The 23,193-nt window shown below is 36.6% G+C and overlaps 2 protein-coding genes across 3 annotated transcripts; both read left to right on the top strand.

The window, feature by feature from the left end:
• The first annotated feature begins 240 nt into the window (after positions 1–240).
• Positions 241–14,262, top strand: LOC107667237 (kelch-like protein 14). Its single transcript, XM_074186929.1, is given in 10 exon segments — positions 241–649; positions 872–1,146; positions 1,149–1,789; positions 3,415–3,536; positions 10,616–10,705; positions 10,858–10,936; positions 11,126–11,316; positions 12,458–12,616; positions 12,796–12,953; positions 13,981–14,262. Coding segments are annotated over 10 exon segments (1,860 nt in total). The 5' UTR covers positions 241–645; the 3' UTR covers positions 14,122–14,262.
• A 1,713-nt stretch (positions 14,263–15,975) lies between these two features.
• On the top strand, positions 15,976–21,814 carry abcd4 (ATP-binding cassette, sub-family D (ALD), member 4). Of its 2 annotated transcripts, none has more exons than XM_016458800.1 (19): positions 15,976–16,326; positions 16,501–16,619; positions 16,707–16,834; positions 17,203–17,342; positions 17,451–17,567; positions 17,751–17,876; positions 18,282–18,332; positions 18,407–18,501; positions 18,788–18,909; positions 19,025–19,116; positions 19,202–19,294; positions 19,961–20,166; positions 20,257–20,348; positions 20,489–20,525; positions 20,795–20,844; positions 20,948–21,000; positions 21,086–21,162; positions 21,273–21,388; positions 21,487–21,814. In XM_016458800.1, exons 1-19 carry the CDS (start codon positions 16,295–16,297, stop codon positions 21,553–21,555), a joined length of 1,815 nt encoding a protein of 604 aa, XP_016314286.1. In that variant the 5' UTR covers positions 15,976–16,294; the 3' UTR covers positions 21,556–21,814. The 2 variants fall into 2 exon arrangements, with proteins under 2 accessions (XP_016314286.1, XP_016314287.1); XM_016458801.1 differs by having other exon boundaries at positions 16,476–16,619.
• The last annotated feature ends 1,379 nt before the right edge of the window (positions 21,815–23,193 follow it).

Below are 23,193 nucleotides of genomic sequence, written 5' to 3'. Positions count from 1 at the left end.
CAGAAAGCACACGGCTCCTCTCACACTCACACACCCTTCTTCTTGTTAATTCAGAGGAAACATAAATGATCAATGAGCTTGAATGAGCGGGGATCAATGGTTAGGATTCTGATCCATCGATCATAGACTTTTCCAGCAGGACTGAACAAAGAAAGTGCACTGAAGGAGCCGCAGCTTTACTTTTCTTTAAGTCAGGTAAGTTTTGGATACCTACTACTAGCATTCGGCACGGGCGCGCACTGTGCGTAAATGTGCCACGGGCTGAAAGTTGCCGTTTCTTCTGCTGTTCTGCCTCAGATTGGGCGAGAAATACCGCGCGTGTTGTTGAACGGAGCGATTGCATTGTGTTGTTGCCGACCAAAACGATGCGCAACCGCACATCTACGGTGGTGATGATGCTGATGTTGCGGGAGACAAACTAATTGCTTTTGTATCGCATATCGGGGGGAATGTGTGCATGCATTTATGTCTTGTAAGGGTGTGTGTGTGTGTGTGTGTGTGTGTGTGTGTGTGTTCGCGTGGCCAGATAACAGATTTGTAGGCTAGATCGTGGGCTTTGCTTTTCAACAACCCGGTGTAGTTTGTTTCAGCCCGCAGCGACCATCGAATTTGACGTGCTCACGAACGCATGCATGAGATATATAGATGGGTATGCAAGGATGCGTGTGGCTGGGAAATGCATGCGCTTGCATGCTGCAAACTTAATGCATTTGCATGCACGCACGATGTACATATACCATATATCTGCACAAATCCAACTTGCATGCATGCATGAATGAATGAGATACCTTCAGAATGCATATGCTTTTATAAAAACCGGCTGATGCATTTCCATGCAGTGTAGTGCACCAATGGCATTGTTTACTCGCAGGAGGTGTGCGCAGCCCCGAAGTCATGTCCAGATCGGGTGACCGAACCTCCACGTTTGACCCGACTCACAGCGACACTCTGCTGCACGGTCTAAACCTGCTGTGGAGGAAGCAGCTCTTCTGTGATGTGACTCTCACGGCGCAGGGACAGCAGTTCCACTGCCACAAAGCCGTGCTGGCGTCCTGCTCGCAGTACTTCAGGTCCCTGTTCTCCACGCACATGCTGAGCAGAGAACAGGGACCTGAAGTACTGCGAGCAGGACGCCAGCACGGCTTTGTGGCAGTGGAACTTCCTCCTCCCCCGACGACAAGCTCCTGCCCAGCCCGCGCTCCACCATCAACAACCTGCTGCTGCAGGGCTGCTCCTCCATCGGTCTGCGGTTGGTGCTGGAGTACCTCTACACGGCCAACGTGACCCTCTCCCTGGACACAGTGGAGGAGGTGCTCTCCGTCAGCAAGATCCTCAACATCCCGCAGATCACCAAACTCAGCGTGCAGTTCCTCAATGACCAGATCTCGGTGCAGAACTACAAGCAGATCTGCAAGATCGCAGCTCTGCACGGGCTGGACGAGACCAAGAAGCTCGCCAACAAGTACCTGGTGGAGGACGTGCTCCTCTTGAACTTCGAGGAGATGTGTGCCATGCTGGACGCCCTGCCTCCGCCCGTGGAGTCGGAGCTGGCGCTCTTTCAGATGTCCGTGCTGTGGTTGGAGCATGACAGGGAGACCAGGATGCACTACACTCCCGACCTGATGAAGCGCCTGCGCTTCGCCCTCATCCCTGCCCCGGAGCTGGTGGAGAGGGTGCAGTCGGTGGACTTTATGAGGAGCGACCCGGTGTGCCAGAAACTGCTCCTGGATGCCATGAACTACCACCTGATGCCCTTCAGACAGCACTGCAGACAGACCACAGCCAGCAGGTAGGATCTTCTGCATCAACTTGACACGTTCCCGTAGATTTTTGGGTAGAGAGTAGTCTTTTTGTTTTAAAAATCAATTTTTTAACATATACATTTTAACAAAGGGGTTGTGTCCATGGAAACTTTTGTTATAGACAAGCCAAATAAAACTGCATAAGGAAGAAAAACAATATTAAGTACTTGTATTTTCACAGTTTTGTGTGAAAGAGTCAAGTTTGTTTTCATCCTTTAGCTTGTGTATATGTCAGACATGAGTATGTAAATGTAGAGCACTACACAACATCTCGCTGGTAAAGATCTCATGTGTTCTTACATGCTGCATAGTTAACTTGTGAAGTCGATTAGATTAGCAATCTTTTGTTGCAATATCTGCTCCCATATTTGTTCACAGTTTCCACGCGTTGCCTTATCTGTGAGATCCTCATTCTATTCCTCATAGTGCTGTTTCAGGGTTGATTAATTTCTGCACTGTTGCAAGCTTGCATACTGCAGATATTATTGCAGTCTGCAGATGGGATAATTAGCAGGAATAGGTGACCGTGGAATAAACTGGAATCAGTTGTTGGAGAATATGAGAGAGAGAGATTGTTTGCAATGAGATTAAATCTTATTTTAAATGTGACTTTTTTCAATTCTGAAATCTGGAATTAAGATGATATGAAAGTATTATTCTGTTCTATTCTGTTTTGCCGGTGTTAATATCATTTGCTGAGCATCATCCATGAACTTGAAACTTGCAAAGATGGAAACAGTGAATGACTCTATTGGTGTCCTGATGATGATACTAGTGTTGAAGACTGTGTAGTTTCATTGTCCAAGGACAGAGCTGATTTTTGAGAGGGATTGTAAATATTGAACATCCAGACTTTAAAGCACTTATTGAATCAATGATTTCAACTGCACAGTAACAATTTTTTTTTTTTTACTATTGATTAGATATTAGTTGATTAGTTTAATTAAATTATTGATTGACTGAATGGATGGATGCATATTCAGCCAAGATATTCAAAAGCATTTCATTGTTGACAGCAGTCACATGCACAACTTTGGCCAATAGGATAAGAACAAAAAGGCTGTCAAGACCTTAACATGGCTTGAATCACAACCACACATCTGATTTTGTCAATATTCCAGGTATAACAGTTTGTAGCCTTATCAGATAACATTTAAAACAAACAGCTATAAATAAACATGAAATGTTACCAAATTCAAATGACGCGTTATGTTGCTCAACATATTTGTGCTTGTGTTCATTTTACAATTTAAAATGAGACTTCGAACTAGTTATCACTAGTAACTAGACCTAAAAATACCTCCTGCATTAGTGTGCACTTGTGTATCGCACACACAAATCCTAGAGAAACATCATTGCAGTGGGGTTAATTGATTCTACAACTTAAAAATTAAGTCGTTTCTCTTTTTGCCGTTCATTTGAGGGTGGTGATAGAGTTGTTCAGCATTAATATTCTCCCATGTTCTCTGCTCGGCTTGCTGTCTCCCTCCTTGTGTTTGTACACGCTTTTACCTTGTCGTGGCATCTCATTCAATTTGTAATTGCTCTGCACTAATAATGGCTAATGACAGAATTGTTAATGAATCTGTTTCCCCGTCCCTGTGTAACCCAGGATTCGTTCAAACAAACGGATGCTCCTGTTGGTTGGAGGCCTGCCCCCGGGTCCCGACCGCCTCCCTAGTAATCTGGTTCAGTACTACGACGACGAAAAGAAGACATGGAAGATCCTTACAAGTGAGTGCCTTGCTAGCGTGGTCTTTTCTCTTCCACAGGAAGAACCCTGCCTGTGTTGGGTTGTGCTCTGTCGCAGAGCAGAATAGAGCGAGAGCTTCCTGAGATGCAGGAGGTAATGATGTATCACTATCACTTTTAATGTAACTTTTTAATCAGAGCGTGACTGCCTTCACACCATTGTGGAGCTGTAACGCCTGGATTCGCTTGTGTGTGTTTTTTTGCCTCTGTCTTTTTGCATAAGCGTGCCGGCAAGATTCATTTTAATCTAATGATCTCGGGAAGATTCATCATCAGAAGATGACACGTATTCTTATTGAACTGCTTTATTAGGGCAAGCGTTCTCGTAAGTGCATTTGTCTTCGCGAGCAGCAGGGAAGGAGCGCGAGCGGTTTGCGTGCTGCCAGTTGTTTGTCGTGTGTTTTGGCATGAGGAATTAGAATCAGAATTCTTGCAAGGATTTAAATCACAACAATGTGTCGGAATCTTGAGTATTGACATCATAATCGTAAAAAGTGATGTCATAGTGATGTAATCTTGGAATGGAATGTATTATTTTTAATGCTCAGACTAGCTCTTTCATAGCTTAGGAGACTTAGAATGGAAATCCTAGTTAGTATGTTTCATTTAAGTCTCAACTTTGTCTCAGATGTTTCTTCTAACACCATCGAAAAAATAAAATCGACACAAATGAACCAGAGGTTGACCTGTAGTTCATGTGAGTTCATGCTGATACACAGAGGAGACACATGAGATTTCTGTCTTTGATCAGGAAACAAAAGCAAAAGTGGCCATTTGCAATTCATTTCTGTCTAAAAGAAACAATTAAAGGGATACTCCACCCAAAAATGAAAATTCTGTCATTTATTCATGTCGTTCCAAAACTGTACAGTATTCTTCTGTCCATAAAAGAAGATATTTTGAAAAATGTCTTAGTGGTGTTGTCTGTATTTTCTTTTTTTTGGTCTATGCAATGAAGGTCCGATATTGTTTAGTTCCCAACATTCTTAAAAAATCTTATTTTGTGTTCTGCTGAAGACAGAAATGCATACAGGTTTGAAATGACATGAGGGAGAGTAAATAATGACAGAATTTTCATTTTTAGCTTAACTATCCCCTATATTAATATTGCTCGAACTCAAATGGTTGAATTCATACTGACATCTCTGACTTTTGATGACAGACTTTGATGTCTTAGCAAATCTGAGCATAGTTTGAGACATTGTTAAGATCGCTGAAACTGTAGAGATTTCTCTGGTGAACCATCTGAGAAGCTGGAGACAGATCTCATTTGCTCTACTTGTAATTTCATTGCTGTCTACAAGAAACAATCGAGGCAATAAAGAGATCTCTTTGGAGATTGTTCTTTCCTAAGCACATTTTCCTCATAACAAATAGTCAGTTTATATACAGTAATGTATCAGAGTTTTAAAAAAGGCTCTTGCTTATGATTTCTGCAGCTAACTGTTAGCCTCAGAGCTAGCTGTTGATGGTTTAAACAGCGTGCTATTGTACAAATAAGCTTTCCAAACTAGTACAGAATTAATCACTTACTGTTTGTAAATGTGTCAGTTGCAATGTTATGTGTATATGACAAGCTCCAGGTGTCTTGTGGTATAGCAAGAGCCTCCTTATTCAAAATGCTTCGAGATTGTTCTTCGAAAACATAGCAGGTAATGTGTTTGCAGAGAATCTTGGCAAAGGGAAACCTTTTGAAAGTTCCGTTTTATAGCACTTTTTAAGCCATATACCTGGAGTAGGCCTATAATCCTAAATTAAGTCTATATAGCTCAATATAGCATGCAATAACTCAATATAAGATTATTCTTCAGAAATTATTCTAATATGCTGATTTGCTGCTCAATAAACATTTCTGATTATTATGTTGAAAACAGTTCTGCTGCTTCAAGATATTTATAATGTTACAAACGATTTCTATTTTAAGCAATTGTCAACATTGATCATAATCAGAACCATTATTAATAATTAAGCACCAGTAATAATTAATAACTGAGCAGCAAATCAGCACATTAGAATGATTTCTGAAGGACACTGAAGAATGGAGTATAATGCTTTGATCACAGGAATAAACTGCATTTTAAAATATATTCAAATAGAAAACGTGTAATAATATTTCATAATGTTAATGTTTTACTATATTTTGGATCAAATAAATATAGTCTTGGTGAGCTTAAGACACTTCATTACAAAAAAAAATCTTAATTATTCCAAACTTTTGACCAGTAGTGTAGCAACTAGCCAAGACACAATGTATTATGATTTAATTAAAACGATTCTAGTGTCTGTTCCTTACCGAGGCAAAACAAGGACATAAACGGACGTGCAGTCATTTTGTTTTATGGCTAAAATTGCGTTCAGTCATCCAATCACTGAGGTGTGAGACCTACAAAGACACCTTACGCTGCGAAACCTGCTTGTAAGCGTTTGGCAGCACGCATAACATTCATTAATGAATTACATCTGGATCTATATAACTTACACTCATAAGGTCATAGTGTAATGTCCTTTATTTCTGCCTCAGACGTCGAGTCTTAAATGGTCCATGGCCAGGCGGAGCGACCAAACTGCAAAATCATCCTGTGAACACACCAGCAGCCCCTTGATGTCGTTTGGGGTGTGCAGGTTATTAACATTCAATCATAACTTTGCAATGAGCCGAAACCCAAAAGGGGGGTAACGGCGACTGATTAAAACCTTCATCAGCACTATTTAGGATGGTTCTCATGACTGGCTGCACCTCTCTGCTTCTATGGCTTTCTGCTCTGTGGTGAGACTGCCACCTAGTGCACACAGTCTGCTATGGTCGAAACGACTGTTGATTATGCCATAATGCCATTGGTTTAGTCCCTTTTTTTTTTTTTAGATGTTACAGCATGTTTCATTTTAAACATATTAACATGAAGAAAACCATTTTTTTCTTATTTTTTCTTATTCTCAATCAGGATTCACAATTCATTTGTAATCAGCATCAATTAAAAGTAGTACAATAAACACTGCTATGGTGAATAAATACTTAGATTGATACTACAATGAATCAGTGTTATTATATATTTTTAATTTTTAAAAATTACAAACAAATGTAGTTTTTATTCATTTTATTTCAGTGTTAGTTATTTTAGTACATCAAATTAAACTAAATAAATTATAAATATTCCCTTGGCAACTAGCTGAAATAAAAACATTTTATATTTTATTTAGTTTCAAGAAACTTTTATATTTATTGTTTACATTTTTTTTTTTGTTCCCTCTGATGGATTTAGTTTTAGTTTCACTTTTAATATGAACTATAACCCTGAAATGAATTCACATTCACCCTATATCATTTTTTCATATTGCTGTTTATTTTTATCTATTTAATTATTTATTTTTAATCAATGTAAGCTAGTCATAATGATCCTAAAAATAGGCTATTAGCATTAGCATATTAACATTAACAATGTGCAAGACAGTTGCTATGGTATTTAATAATCCTTGATATCAAAAAGTGTACTTAAGTACAATACTCAAGTAAATGTACTTAGTTACTGTCCGCCTCTGTTGATAAGGTTAGTTAATAAAAATATAATTCATACAGTTCATTGTTAGTTCATGTTAGCTCAGGTCCATTAAATACTAACAGATACCATTTTTTATTCTAATAATGTATTAGTAAATGTTGAAATAAACATTAACTAGAAGTATTTTCAATTGTTAGTTTACGTTAATCAATGTAGTTACCTAATGCTAACAAATGAAACCTTGTAGTAAAGTGTTACCAATTTACTTTAACCAAAATAAAAATCAAATTTTTTCCTTTTGATTTTGGATTAAAATATGACACAAACATGTCATAATAATGTCAATACACTGTCATTAAAGGGATTCGTGTCTTAGGACATCAATGTGTCGTCACGAGCCGCAGGGTTTAATTTGGATTTGTCTGTGCATTTTTTTTTACTCTCATAGATTTTGTTACCATTGCCATGCCTTATACGACTGATAGAGTTGGAGTTAAAAATCATCATATGTGTTCTACTGAAGAAACAAAGTCACCTACATCTTGGATGCCCTGGGGGTAAGCAGATAAACATCAAATTTTCATTTTGGGTGAACTATCCCTTTAACTATATCTCAGTTTTAACCCCAGCATGTAGTGTTTTTTTTTTTTCTGTGTTAACTTAAAAGCCTAAAAAAACAAAGACCTAGTGAGCTGAATTTCAGGATATTTGTGCCTTTAAAATTCAATATCATAAATCTTCGCAGTGTGCAGGTTTCTTATCAGTCAGTTTAGCAATATGATGCATCTGCACCTGTGTACATCAGGCTGTAAGATCAATAACAAAGCCTAGACTGAGACCTCCTGATCATTTGAATCATCTCTCGCAACAAATCACCTTCCAACAGTGAGTCTGTTGGCACGTGTGTCACGTCTGCAGCAGTAAATGTCAGCAGGCCACAAAAGCCTCACATGGCTCCAGACACCTGAGACGCCAAATCATTCTCTCACTGACAGTAAGATCTGTGTCAATCAGTCTGGTTTTGTGTGCAGCGAGACAGTTAGGAGGTTCCCCTCGTGGGATGGAGCCATGCGATTCAGTCCAGATCCGTTCTCAATGGAAAGGCCTCGGTGCGTCAGACTCCAGTTAGATTGCGGTAGAAGAGGCCAATCGGAAAAAAGCGCGATTGAAGGCTGTCTAATTTTACAGCAACTGTGATCCATCAGGCAGCGGAGATGTGACAGTGGAAATGAATGATCGAGGCAGACAGGTGGCTCTTAGCGTACGACTGATTTACGCTGCACGGGCACCGGACGGAGATTTATGGAGTGAACATGATCATGTTCATTATGACTGTCACCTCACGACCATTTCTCTCTATTTCAACTGGGGGTCACTTTTGCGGGAGCTGGAGAATTAGACGAGATAGAGACAGGAAAGACTACTGCTGGAAAGCAGCCTGTATATCTACAACAAACCAGAGCTGTTAATATGAGGAAATATGATTTGGTTGTGACTGCATTTTATTCTGAATATATATTAGTGCTGTCAAACGATTAATCGCGATTAATCGCATCCAAAATAAACATTTTTTTAACATAATATATGTGTGTATACTGTGTATATTTATTATGTATATATAAATACAAACACATGCATGTATTTAAGAAAAATATGTTATGTTTATATATTAAATATATTTATATATAATATAAAATATAAGAATATAAATGTATATACATGCAAATATTTTCAAAATATATACTGTATGTGTGTGTGTATTTATAAATATACACAGTACTACACATACATATATTATGTAAACAAAAACTTATGTTTTGGATGCGATTAATCACGATTAATCGTTTGACAGCACTACTATATATATATATATATATGCATTTTTATTTTATTATTTTATACTATAATACAATTTGTAATCATTGTATAATTATATTATTATAATTGATATTATATTATATTATATTATGTTCAGAAACTATTTGATTTGAATTTACAAAACATTCATCTGTACAAAAACATGAACTTACATCCTGATTGGACATGTCCCAGTAAGGTCGTTCTCCGTAGGACATGACCTCCCACATGACAATCCCGTAGCTCCATACATCACTAGCTGATGTGAATTTACGGTACTGGATGGCTTCCATTGCTGTCCACCGAACTGGGATCTTTCCACCCTGTTTAGTGAGTAAAATTCACAATCAGTACACTCTGCATCAATCAGAGAAGAGTTAAAATGCACTGTATTGATGTTCAGTACCATTCTAGCATCACAATGTAGCACGCAAGGGAGGCAGTGTCTCCTCTCCTCAAAAGAAAATAATCGATATTACAAAAATAAAACAACGCAAATATGAATAATATGACATTAAAAGTCTAAAAGTCACTCGTTTTTATAAAGTAACACTGTCCAACAGCGACATCCGCAGGTAAAGTTAGAGCCGGAGGCTTGCCTCTCTTCTGTCCATAGACTTTCTACAGCGACCCTAAAGCGTGCAGTGACTTTTCTGGAGGCTCATTGAAAGGAATGGGGAAAGTCACATGAGAGGAGGCAATGCCTCCGTCGCGCTATAATTGGATATGATCAGTTATAATTGGATGTGATTGGTTCGTTTGATAAATCCCGCCTCTTGTTTTCGTGTGAGCTCTCGGCTGAATGAAGAAAATTATGGCGTTATTGACTAATTAAACAACTCTATTTAATAAGTAAACAACTCTCCTGCTTAGATATCACTGCTTTGTGTCACATCAAAATGAAACATGAAATGACTTGAAAACGTGATGACTGTGTCAGTTTTTAGTGAGCATTCAGCTTGATGAAACGAAAGAAAGATGTATCTTCGTGCCTGTGATACAGGGCTTTTATGACGATGACCCGAAAATAAGTTGACAATTAAAAAGAACAGCTGAATATCAATTCACAAATAAAACACTGAGTGTCTATTTACAAGTGCAAATAGCCCACCTTGTTGGCAGAGGCTATTTACACTAACTCCGCCCATCAACGTGTGATTAGAAAGCATTACAAAAGACTCGTCTAATAACAGTTCCAGTGGCGCAGATACTAAAGTACGCATTGAAGCCGTTTTTAACGCGATCAACCGGGGTTCGAATAGCATTTTGCCGAACTTTTTTTTTCTACTTTTTCAAATCAGATATCACGTCGTTGTTATTGTTATTATTGCATATGCAGATAATTGTCACTATCTGCAATAAGTAGTATAAATAGCAGAAAATCCTGCTAGGTGTAAATATATAAATCTATAGGTATTTGCACTTAGTGTAAACATTAAGTGTAACAAGGTCATGACTTATATATATATATATATATATATATATACAGTATATATAACTGCCTCCTCATTTTAAAACACTAATACAGATGGGCACCAGTCTGTATAGCACCACCAGTTTATACCATATTTACTGTAAATGTGGATTTACGGATGCTGATGATCTAAAAATGGTCAAATATCATTGGCTTGGCTAATGTATTGGTCTCTCACTATCCGTGAGTCATTTTCAAGCATTAGACTCATCAGTTTTGTCTCTGTGTTGCAGTAATGCCGTATAACAGCGCCCATCACTGTGTGGTTGAGGTGGAGAACTTCCTGCTTTTATTGGGTGGAGAAGACCAGTGGAACCCTAATGGTAAAGCATGAAGCTAAATACAACAACTTAATGTTATCACAGAGATTGATTTCCTTATAATTCATTACATGTGCCTGACATGTTTTATAGTATCTTTTTAAACAATGTTTGTAATGTGTGGAATAAAACTAATATGTGTATCATCTTCACAGGCAAACATAGCACTAACTTTGTAAGTCGGTATGATCCGAGATTCAATAGCTGGATACAACTACCGCCCATGCAGGAGAGGTATGATGCCTTCTGAAAATGACTTATTATTCATTAAATAATAAGAGCTCTTCCTAACATGGCTATAATTATTTCTTAAGCCTTTGTGATGAATTTTTCGCTCTTGGCTGCGACGGGGATATTTGTTGTAAACAGTCTCTACGTTGACTGATTTTAAGAGACGATCTTTTCATCTTGTCTTTGTTTCAGGAGAGCGAGTTTCTTCGCTTGCTGCCTGGATAAGCACTTGTATGTTGTTGGGGGAAGGAACGAGACAGGTTATCTGTCTAGCGTTGAAGCCTTTAACCTTGAGACAAACGAATGGAATTACGTTTCGTCTCTTCCACAGCCGCTGGCTGCGCACGCAGGCGCCGTGCACAATGGGAAAATATACATCTCAGGTTTGACGATACACCTCACCCAAACAGTGAATTAATCAAAGTGTCTGAGACGTTGCTAACAGGTGCCATTACAGAGATGAAGTCTACAAGATATTTTGAACATTTTAAATTCAACATAAAATGCATTTGAAAACCATTTTAGTATTTCTAAGTAAAACAATATGTTAAAAAAATGTTGGAAAGGATTTGAATGTGTCCATTTGCTGTTTCACAAAAAACAAACATTTTTCTTTGGAATAGCACGCACTGATGAATTGTTCCTGTAGCCCAAACAGTAGAGCACTGTGCTTGCAACACCAAGGTCATGAGTTTGATTCCCAAGCAATACATGAACTGATAAATGAGATTATATCTTTAATGCAATGTAAGTCACTTTGGATATAAAAAAAATAATAAATAAGATCAGGAATGTGTACCCGGAGACGATATTCTTTTTCACAAAAATGCTAAATAATGTTATCGCACTCGACTAAAACCTACTTTGCTCACACGTGTTATATCTACTTCCCAATTTGTATTTATTTATCTATTTACTTATTGGATCATTTTTGTAATTTTGGGGTATTTTTTTTTCCACCTTAGTTGTTACATTTACAGTGTTCCCAGTCAAAAATGACTGGCCTACAAAAAAATTGCTTATTACATTTCTCGTTATATTATTACCAAAGATTCAATATTTGTATCAACTTGTTTTCTTTCAATTAGCACAGGTTTTATATCTGTTTTTGGAACTGACAGATCGTAGGCCTCACTGATCTTAGCTTATGCACATCCGTTTTTGAATAAATTATGCCAAAATTATCCACAAATAATGCTTTTTTTCACTCAAAAACTGAGGTGCATAAGCTCAGATCAATGCGGTCTATCATCAGTTAATTCTAAAAAAATGTTTTTTTAAAAACTTGACAAAAAGGTTGAATCTAAGATTTGGTGATGATATGGCATATTCAACATTTACAAGCATTTTTCGGCTGATTATTTTTGACCGGGAGCAACAAATTAGGTTTCTCAGCACACAACAAGGGTTAAGAAAGTAATATCCCGTCGATTTTAATTCCATGTTGACTTAATTTTTTGTAAATCTCTCTTTGTGAATCTGTGTGCTTATCTTGAAACTGGTATTGTGTATGTTATGCTTCAGGTGGCGTTCACAATGGTGAATACGTGTCTTGGCTGTACTGCTACGACCCCGTGATGGACGTGTGGGTTCGGAAACAGGACATGAACACCAAGCGAGCCATACACGCTCTCGCAGGCATGAACGACCGCCTCTACACTATCGGGGGAAACCACTTAAAGGGTAATTTCTATAGCCGTAACCCAAATCTCAGCAGCGGGGGAGGCACTTACTGTGTACACAACAGTAATCAATACAGTTTCTTTTGTGATTCGATTCCAAGTAACACTTATACTCCTCTGCAGAGTAAGAGCTTGGCATATATGCTTGGGGTTTCCCCTGATCTCTTTCTCTGTGTGTAGGATTCTCTCATCTGGATGTGATGCTGGTTGAATGCTACGATCCTAAAGCAGATCAGTGGAGCATCCTGCAAACGCCCATCTTAGAGGGACGCAGCGGGCCTGGGTGTGCTGTTCTTGATGACAGTATTTACTTAGTGGGAGGCTACAGTTGGAGCATGGTAAACACATTTTACACTTAGCAATAGACAGATAGATAGATAGATAGATAGAATGAAATATATATGTAATCTAATAGGTATATACAGTGTGTGTGTGTGTGTGTACTTGTTTATGCTACAAACATCCCCACAAGGATAGTAAAACCTGAAATTTTTGACATTGTGGGGACCGGCCTGCAGTGTGTGTGTGTGTGTGTGTGTGTGTACTTGTAAATTGTATTTAATTATTAATTATTAATAAGTTATTTAATTACTTTAATTAAATTAATAATTTATTTTTATCCATTTTTGTTTACACAATTATTTTTAAAATTGTGTACATGTACTGTATATAACATTTTTATTTTAGAGAAAAATCATGTAGAAAATAAAAATTAATTTATTAATTAACTAAAAATATTATTAATTATTTATAATTAAATTATTTATAAATTAATCCTTTTTTGTTTTTTAAAATTGTGTGCATTTATTTACCATACCAAGTAAAAAAAAAAAAGTCTAAAAATGCAATAAAAACAAATTATGAAATGCCCTTATATACAATCAAAAGTAATTTAAAGATGAAGTGTGTCATTTTTCTTGTTAGTATCACAGTTAGTTTTGTTGTATAGTATCGCAATTTAATATTCGCAGAGTCAATTGTAAGTCATTTGCTCTGTTTGATTAAATTTTTCAATCACTCAACATTGCAAAACTGGCTCAGCCAATAGTGTGAGGTTGGGGGCAGAACTAACTGTTTGACCGACCAATGGCAGATGGGTTCAGGAAACCTGTTCGGAAACAACCCCTATGTTTGCAATTCTGATAATGATAGTAGTGCAGAAATTACACACTTCACCGTCACCTAAAATCTTTCAGGATTTGAAACACTAAAAGAAACTTCATATTAGAGCTCTAATAAATATTACACATAATCCAGTAGGACATTTTGACTGGGTTGTCTAAGATTGTACTGTACAAACATGAAATGCATAAAGAAGCATTGAATGAAATATAGTATGAATAACTCGTCAAATATCTCTTGCAGGGGGCGTATAAGTCATCCACCATTTGTTACAGCCCAGAGAAAGGCACATGGACAGAAATGGAAGGAGAAGTGGCTGAACCTTTAGCCGGACCGGCCTGTGCCACAGTCATACTGCCAACCTGTTTACCATTTAACAAATAACTATATAGAACGCCGAATAATGCGGCCGAGAAGAGGAAAAACCTGTCGGGATGGAAAGTCAATCGCTAAACGAATCAAATAAATGAGGAGACTCTCCCTATGGAACGCCCCCAGCTTTTGAACAGGAGGTGATGAGGAGATGATGAGGTGTACAGATTATTATTTTTTTACTGGTCTGACAAGAGCACTTTGTTTCTTTCATACCTAACAGTTTTAAACTGATATAATCATCGACTTTACGTATTTGATGCTTACGTGTGTTGACATTCAGCTGCTCACATTCAATGCTTTTTTATCATAAATGTTTTGACATAGCACGCATAATTTTTTTTTGAAACAAATCGATATAGCGTTCATACGTACTTTGTATTTTGTGGAAACCGCCGATCAAAGACAATGTTGAAGTGGGTTTGCAAAGGAATATTCATGTTTTTACAAGCAAAACTCATGATTTTGTGTACACTGTAGATTAGATATCAGCTGTTTGATATATATATCACACCATGTCTGCTTGTTAGATATTGTCGCCATACTTGAGTGGCACATTGTTATTTGTACAGATGAGAGGGGCATAAATGTCAATTATTAAAAAAAAAACATTTCAGTAAAACACAAGTTATGATTTGTTGTTTGAACAATCAGTATATTATTTATTTAGCCATGTGGTATATATGCATGGCGTGAAGTGGAAAGCTTATTGTGTTTTACTGTGGGTACATATTTGTTTATGTTAATATCTGTTCATATCTCACAGTGCCTATTTTTAGCATCAGGCTGCTTTATTTCATAAAATTTCCCATTATAAGAATCAGACCTTTTAAATCGAGTCAAAATCATATAAATTATTGGCCTGATTGGTTTCTCTGAGACGTGATATGAAATCTGAATTTGTTGCACTGGTGTTTGTTGGCCCTTTCGATGAGAAAAAGGAATGTTTTTCATTGTTGTAAATAATCGCTTGCAGTGGAACATTTTTGTGCTCATAGGATTTATTCTCAAATCCTGTTATGTTCTTTACATTTAGTCTATGAAAATAAAACTGAATTTCTGGATCAATAATCTGTCTGGGCTCCCTCACAACAACACGACACTCCTATCTAAAATGGTTTTTATTTTGTATTATTATTATTTTTTTTATAAAATTGTATTTATTCATTAATTTTTTGTTTATTTCTAAAATATATTTATTTTTTACCACACACTGGTAAAAGGTAGCATACAAAAATATCAAACCATTGATTTTTAACTAGCAGATATTGTAATTAATGATTGCATTATAATTTACAAAAGGAACGTTCGTCCTGGAGTTTTATTCATTTATTCATTCTTTCACTCAATTTCAGTTAGTTGTTAGGCTGATATTATAATGTGCATTTAAAAAAAAAATCAATTGAATTGGATCATTTTCACTAGTGATCTCAGACTTTGGGACTCATTGTATATTTTTTTGCTAACACTTTACTAAAATGTTATTTATGCAAACAAAGTGGACATTAACTAATAATTATTTTATAATTATTTCTACATATAAGCCTACTGATTCATTTTAACATTAAAAAGTTACATACATGAATGCATTTTGAAGATCAGCTACAATGCAGTAGGCTAAATTAAGAGAAACCCGAATTAACACATGCTATAAAATTATTTAGTTCTGTTAACATTAATATGTTAACGTATAGAGCCTTGTTGTGTTGCCAATGGGACTTATGTGTACATGAATATTTTATTCAGTGGATAGTCAGGCAGTCCTGTCATACACTTTCCTGTACAGCAGGTGGCAGTGGAGCACCCGACAGCGCATGCGCGTCCAAACAGAGACGAAGAAATGTTTGTGTACATGTGACCCTCCATGTGATAGGAAATTAATGTTGAAATAAAGTAACGCCTCATATATGAATTTATTAACGCGGTACCAAAAAAAATCATTATCGTGGATCGTTAGTGATTTGATCGATAATTAATTAACATACTTTACAACTAAACTTCAGGTCTCTGTTTATGACTAGTGTTTGTAAGATTTAACTACATAATGTTTAAGAAGCTGTCATATTGCTGTCTTAGACTTTGAACCCAAAGCCCATCCAATAAACTCCTTTAAAAGCTTGAAATACGCAAAAAAGTAAGATTTGACAGTCTGAAGGTCTCTTAATACCTTTAGCAAACGTTCACCATGCCAGCCATGAAGAACAGCAGTGTGAAAAGGTAAGACATGAACTGACATCTCCATGTATGTAGAGATTAATAATGTAATAGAAAACAGAAATGCAGCTGTTTTTCGTCTTGATGACATTTTGAACCCTATATTTTAACTGAACTATTTAACCTACTGTCACTAATTGTTGTCACCAAAGCTGTGTGGATGTGTTTTTCCTCAAGACCAAAGCTAGACTGGAGGTTTGTCCAAAGATTCTGCAGAATCCTGAAGATCCTTTTCCCATCCTGGTCCAACCAAAGTGTCCGAATGTTCATGACGCTTCTTGGAGTCACGCTTTCAGGTATTAAACTTCTAACATCTGGACTGAGTTATGACAGCTTGTTTTGTCTTCTCTCTGTGTTTGTTCAATGTTTTTCTTTTATTTCAGTTCAGCTTGTGATTTATCAAGTGGGTCTTATTCCGAGTCAGTTCTACGAGGTTCTGTCTGAGAAGAACTATGGGAAGTTGAAAAATCTGGTGCTGTTTGCGGTTATGCTTATTCTGATTAATTCAACGGTGAGTTTGGTCTGTTATTTATATAGTTTTCTGAAAGTCGCTTTGGGTAACAGCATCTGCTAACAACTCACCGTACTTAGTGGTAACCCTATTATGTAAAAAAAAAAAAATCTGGGTACATTTTTTTTATAGTGGAGGTCAAATTGACTCACAAACATCATAATCATAATAGAACTTTTGTAATCACATTCCATACATCAACCAGTATTTCCGACAATTCAAACATTGAAATGGGTTAAATTGATAACATAACAGGGCTGGAAGGGATGTACTACACTTGTAATAGAATTACTATATATAGCTTTGGATAAATGCGTCAGCTAAATACTCATAATAAATCACTATTCCGCAATAAATCTGTTCCTCAGCTGAAGAGTCTGGACCAGTACATCTCCAGTCTGCTGTATGTCAGCTGGAGAAAGTCTTTGACCGAAGAACTCCATAGCACATACTTCAAGGGACGTGTTTACTACACCCTCAACGTACTGTGCAAAGACATCGACAACCCGTAATGTATTCACACAACATTCATTTATGTAGTTACATTTCATTACTTAAGAAGACTTGATTAAATCTGCCCTGTTAATGGTTTATTTTGTGTTTGTGTCACATCCAGAGACCAGCGCATCAGTCAGGACGTAGAGAGGTTATGTAAACAGATGAGCACTATGGCGAGTCGACTTCTCATTTCGCCGTTCACTGTGACCTACTACACCTATCAGTGCTTCAACAGGTCAGAGGGATGCTGCGTGTTTATTTGTGTTTGTAATCACAGAATCTAAACATACTTAATCATTCTATGCGATTAATGCCAGTGAAATATTCTTGCATTTTTTTGTCCAACTAGTTTTGCACTGAAAGATTTGGTAGAATAATTTATCTTATGAAAGTTTTTTTTACCTTTTTGGTGCTGCAGTGCCGGCTGGATTGGATTTGTAAGCATCTTTGGCTACTTTGTGGTTGGAAGCATCATCAACAAGATCTTGATAGGACCCATCGTGTCCATGCTGGTTGAGCAAGAAAAGTTGGAGGGAGATTTTAGGTAGACCTATGCAAAACGAGAAATGTATATTACATTCAGAGATGCTGAAGCAAACGTCACATTAGGGCTGTGCAAAAAATCGAATGCGATTTTCATGCTCATCTCGTCAGTAAAGCCGGTTCTGGCAATGAATCTAATCGGCAATGAATTGCCTAAGATTTTGAACGCAGCTTGTCAGTGATCTACGGCTCTGTGTAGTAAATGCCGCTCCATCTGAAAGCACGTGCTGGAGATTTACTACTAATCACAGAACCGGCTTTACTGACGAGATGAGCATGAAAATCGCATTCGATTTTTTGCACAGCCCTACATCACGTTTATGGCTGCTGTTGCTAAAAGATATTATTTTTCGGATGAATGCAGCTCTATTTCAGCAGTTAACTTCTGCTTTCCATGTCCTTCCAGGTTTAAACACATGCAAATTAGAGTGAACGCCGAATCTGCCGCTTTCTACAGGTTAGTATGCACTTTCAGATTTGAGTTTTTTTCTAATCACAGAGCAGGAGATCATTTGTTGTGTTTTTGCTCAGGGCAGGTAAGGTGGAACACATGCGGACCGACAGAAGGCTGCAGATGCTCTTATCCACTCAGAGAAGCTTGATGAACAAAGAGCTATGGCTTTACAGTAAGGACTCCTGAATTAAATTGCCATTCTGAAGATATATACAATTTTAGTGAAATAAAGTGTTCAATATTCCTCACTATTGTTACTGAAAATATACAGTGGCAGAGGAGAAAGCTCATTTCATGCATCTAAAGTTGGCATGAAACAAGTTGCGATCGTCTTCCCTATTATGATTTGAATTGTCAATTTTGATTTCATGGTGACTTTGACTTTAAAATGTGTCATTTTGCAGTCCTTCTGTTCTGTTCACTACAAATGCATATTGTTTTGCTTCTTTTCATTTCAGTTGGAGTAAACACCTTTGACTACCTGGGCAGTATCCTCAGCTATATAGTCATCGCGATCCCCATCTTTGCTGGAGATTACGACGGCCTGACACCTGGAGAACTGAGTGCTCTTGTCAGTAAGGTGAGTCACTTCAAACTGTATTTAATGTGGTGGACTTTAAGACAAACACAAGTGTTTCTGCTCTGAGTGAGTCTCTGTTGTACACAATAGGATGTTAATCACATGTCTCTTTCAGAACGCTTTCGTCTGCATCTATCTGATAAACTGCTTCACGCAGCTCATAGATCTCTCAACCACAGTGTCTGATGTCGCTGGATACACGCACCGGTGAGATGCTCTAAGACTGCTTAAAAGCACATATTTTATTGTGCGTCAGTGTTATTATGATTGTTGGTTATTCTTTTGGTTCCAGGATTGGAGAACTGCGGGAAGTGATGGCAGACATTGCCAAGAAACAGTGTGACCAGGGTCAGTATGATCCACTTTCAAAGGATGAACCTTACAGGTAATTTAAAACTAATTGAAATTAATTTTGGATGCAAGTACCAACAAACAATATTGGTTCACATTATGTCAAGACTCGAACTCAAGATCTAATATAGATCTAAAAGTGTTTCTAGTAGTCCTGAATACACAGTAGTGTTGTTTCAGTAAAACCCCAAAATATTTCAAAATATTAACAAAAACTATAATAGTATATCATTGATACTAAATTAGTATCAATGATATACTATTATAGTTTTTGTTAATATTTTAAATTAGGTTTATTTTTATACATTCGCTTTCTATTTTAATTTTAGTTAAAGTTTTAGTAATTTTGTTGTGCTTTTTTGTCATTTTTATCTTTATAGTTTTTATTTAGTTTTAATTATTTTAGTAATTGAAATTTAACTGAAAATGGGAAATAGTTGCATTAGCAACTATAGGAAATAAAATAAGTTTAAGGGTTTTATATATATATATATATATATATATATATATATACATACATACATACATATATATATATATATGTAATTTTACTTAAGTTAATGTTTATTTCAAGTAATTATTTTTTAAATGCTTTTATATAATGGTAACCCTGATGCACAGTAAAGATTGACATGATAAAGCTTTATTATTACGATTATCATTGTTGGTAATATTTGTAACAATAATAAATCTCTATCAGTGATCGGGAGCTTCACAGTGTCCCAGCAGACATGGCATTTGTGCTGGATCGTCTCTCCTATAAATCACCCGTCTCAGAAGAGCTGCTTGTGAAGGATCTGACCCTTAAGATCAGTCAAGGAACGCACATGCTTGTGGTGGGAAACACGGGAACAGGGAAGACCTCCCTGCTCCGGGTCCTCAATGGTTTGTGGGAACCATGCAATGGTAAGCTTCAGAGATGACAGACAATAAAATGATCAGATGCAGAAAAAAAACATCTGATTTGTTAAAACATACTGCTTTCCTTTTGCTCAGGTTCTGTGGAGATGACCACATGTTTTGGACCGAGGGGTGTGCTTTTCCTGCCACAGAAAGCATATCTTACTGATGGCACTCTCAGAGAGCAGGTGAGAAAAGAGAAAACCATTTGAAAAAACCTACTCTACATATAATAAAGTTGTATTAATAAAAACTCATTTTTATTATTTTTAACAAAAACTGTACATATATATGTTTATACACACTGATTTGCTGGTTTTCCCTTTAGGTTATCTATCCATTAAAGGATATATATCCTTCCTCAGGTACAGATTAACCTAATTCCAGAAACTTAATGATATGCATTATTTAAATAATATATTAATATAGCTCAAATATAGTGTACTTAGTTACAACTGTAGTACAATTGTGTATGCAATGTGTTACAAAACTAAACTTGACTTTTTTGCCAATGCAAACTTGCAAAAATGTCAAGATCTTGAAAACGTTGTGCCAATTATACAACACACTTCTGGTGGTGTAAACATAGATTATGATGACTTTTTGCACTTTTAACTAATATCAATTATTTTAGGGTCTATAGATGATGAACGAATACTAAAGTACCTGGAACTTGTTGGTTTGGTAAGACTTAACTGATATTGTAATGTCTGCTATTATTGATTTTAAAATATGGTTGCTGTGAATGTTCTGTAAGCAGCATGTCTTTGTGTATTTTGTATGTCAGTCGAATCTTCTGACCAGAATAGGAGGACTGGATACAAAAGTAGACTGGAACTGGTGAGAAATGAGTATTAATATCTAGAGATAAAAATTAGGATTTTTTTAAGAACATACAAAAATGGAATGCCCTTGTTTTTCACAGGGATGATGTTTTATCGCCAGGAGAAATGCAGAGGCTTTGTTTTGCTAGGCTATTTTACCTGCAGCCCAAATATGCAGGTCAGTTTCTGCATAGTTTCATCAAATTTCCTGTAGCTTTAATTACTACAATCAGTCAGATGATCCCATTTATGTCCTGTGTCAAGAGTAAGACATGCGGTTTGTTTCAGTACTGGATGAGGCCACTAGCGCTCTGACGGAGGAGGCCGAGGGTCAGCTCTATAAGGCCTGTAAACAGCTGGGAATGACCCTCATCAGTCTGGGTCACCGTAGCACTCTGAAAAAGGTGATGATCTATGACCTTTTCACATTCACTAAAACAACATGGCAAACATTATTGTATGGCCTGTCCTTAGAATTCTTTTTTTTGTGTTCTTTAAACAGCATCATGATATCATGCTGCAACTGTGCGGAGGTGGCCAATGGGAGCTCACCAAACTTAAAGAGGCATGAACCTTCAAACTTCAAACCCACTATAATGAGAAAATATCAGTCCGTTTTGTAGTTATGGGTGCATTCAGTCTTGAGACTCTGGAGATATCTTGTTTACTTGACAGTATACTGCGATTTACTGAAGTTCTTGATACTAAGCAGTATGAGTCTTTTTGATGCTGTTTGTCTCAACATACTTTTCATATTGCTATATGCCTTTATTATTATGCAAGTATATGCTGCTTCATTCAACCTTTATTGGTTGTTTGCACAAAAAAGGGATTTTTATAATGAAGGACATGTAAGAGTATTTCAAGAATAATTTTGGATAAAGTGCCTATAGAACATATTTCAAATATATATATTATAAATATTAAATATTTTATTAACTTTGCTGATATTAAACTATCAATGTCCAAGCAAATGTCAAAATGGTCTTTTTGGTCATATGTGGTCATCTCACAATTCAACTCCATTAATAATTTTGTAAGAGTTTAATTAAGCTCAGAATTAAAATAACTCATTCTCTATTCCTAATACATACTCTATTAATGAATTTGAGCAATAAATACTTTTTCTCAAATGCATTATTTTAAATGTATTTGAGAAAAAGAAGACAAAAGTATTTAGCACATCTATAAGGAAAGGTGTGATCGGTCTGGAGGAAATACAGTAGATTGTGAAAAATGTACAGCCTCAAATACCACAATATCTCCATGCTAGAATACAGTATATTTAGCTCCAAGTTAAAATTAGCAAACTTTCTCTCTTTATGTTTAGAAACAACTTGATCTGATCTGTGTTTTGTATTTATAGTATTCTGTGTATATATATATATGGCATGCATATACTACCTCTGGCCACAGTGAACTCTATCTCAAAGAGTTAGCGGTGTATCTGCAGTTTATCTGTTGCCATGCAAGGAACACTTATAGTAGTTAGTTTAAACTAGTTCTTAAAAGAAGAAAACATGGATAATTTGCATAACCAGACATTTATGTTAGCATTGCAGTACAAGCGCTGAGCATTTGTGTTACATTAAAACCAGGCAGGATTGTGAAAGTTGCACATTTGCAAACTAAAGCATCAAAATTATCCCTCCCACCAAAGAGTTTGACTGATCCCACTGCTCGAGTTTCAGACCGTTTTAAATGTGAGCCTGGCCGATCTGCTGCTGTCAATCAACAGGCACGGGAAAGACCCACTAGTCATTCAGGAAAATATGAGACAATCAGGAGAGGAATAACTAAACCAAATAAAATATCCTTACTGTAGCTACCTAGGTGTATTGAATCTTAACATTTAAACCAACTGCTTAAATTCACACACTTGCAGGATTGTTCAAATATAAAGTTCATAAAGGAAAAGGATGTTAATCCTTTTGGTAAAATGCCACAAACCCAAACCTATGTCAGTATTTTGAAACATGGTATTAACAGCATATACAGTAGCTGTGTTTTTCTTTGTCTATGTTTTTAAATGTAAAAAAAAATAACAATAGGCAATACAATTTAATTTGTCATATTTAATGTAATGCAATGTAATTTAAAATCATCATGCAAGTAGCCTATCTACTGCAACAGATATCTTGAGTTCATAGAATATAATAACAATAATGTGCAATTTGTTACTGCATTAAGTAAATAAAGCAATAGCTTT

Source organism: Sinocyclocheilus anshuiensis, unplaced genomic scaffold (genome assembly GCF_001515605.1).
Source record: "Sinocyclocheilus anshuiensis isolate Anshui unplaced genomic scaffold, SAMN03320099.WGS_v1.1 scaffold415, whole genome shotgun sequence".
Taxonomy (NCBI): domain Eukaryota; kingdom Metazoa; phylum Chordata; class Actinopteri; order Cypriniformes; family Cyprinidae; genus Sinocyclocheilus; species Sinocyclocheilus anshuiensis.
This window is presented reverse-complemented; position numbering and strand designations above follow the sequence as displayed.

Bases quoted from the DNA above. Each gene is read 5' to 3' on its own strand.
- abcd4 (XM_016458800.1), top strand. From the start codon at position 16,295: ATGCCAGCCATGAAGAACAGCAGTGTGAAAAG. The intron at 19,117-19,201 runs GTGAGATGCTCT...TTTTGGTTCCAG, and splicing joins GTCGCTGGATACACGCACCG to GATTGGAGAACTGCGGGAAG. The intron at 20,845-20,947 runs GTAAGACTTAAC...TTTGTATGTCAG, and splicing joins ACCTGGAACTTGTTGGTTTG to TCGAATCTTCTGACCAGAAT.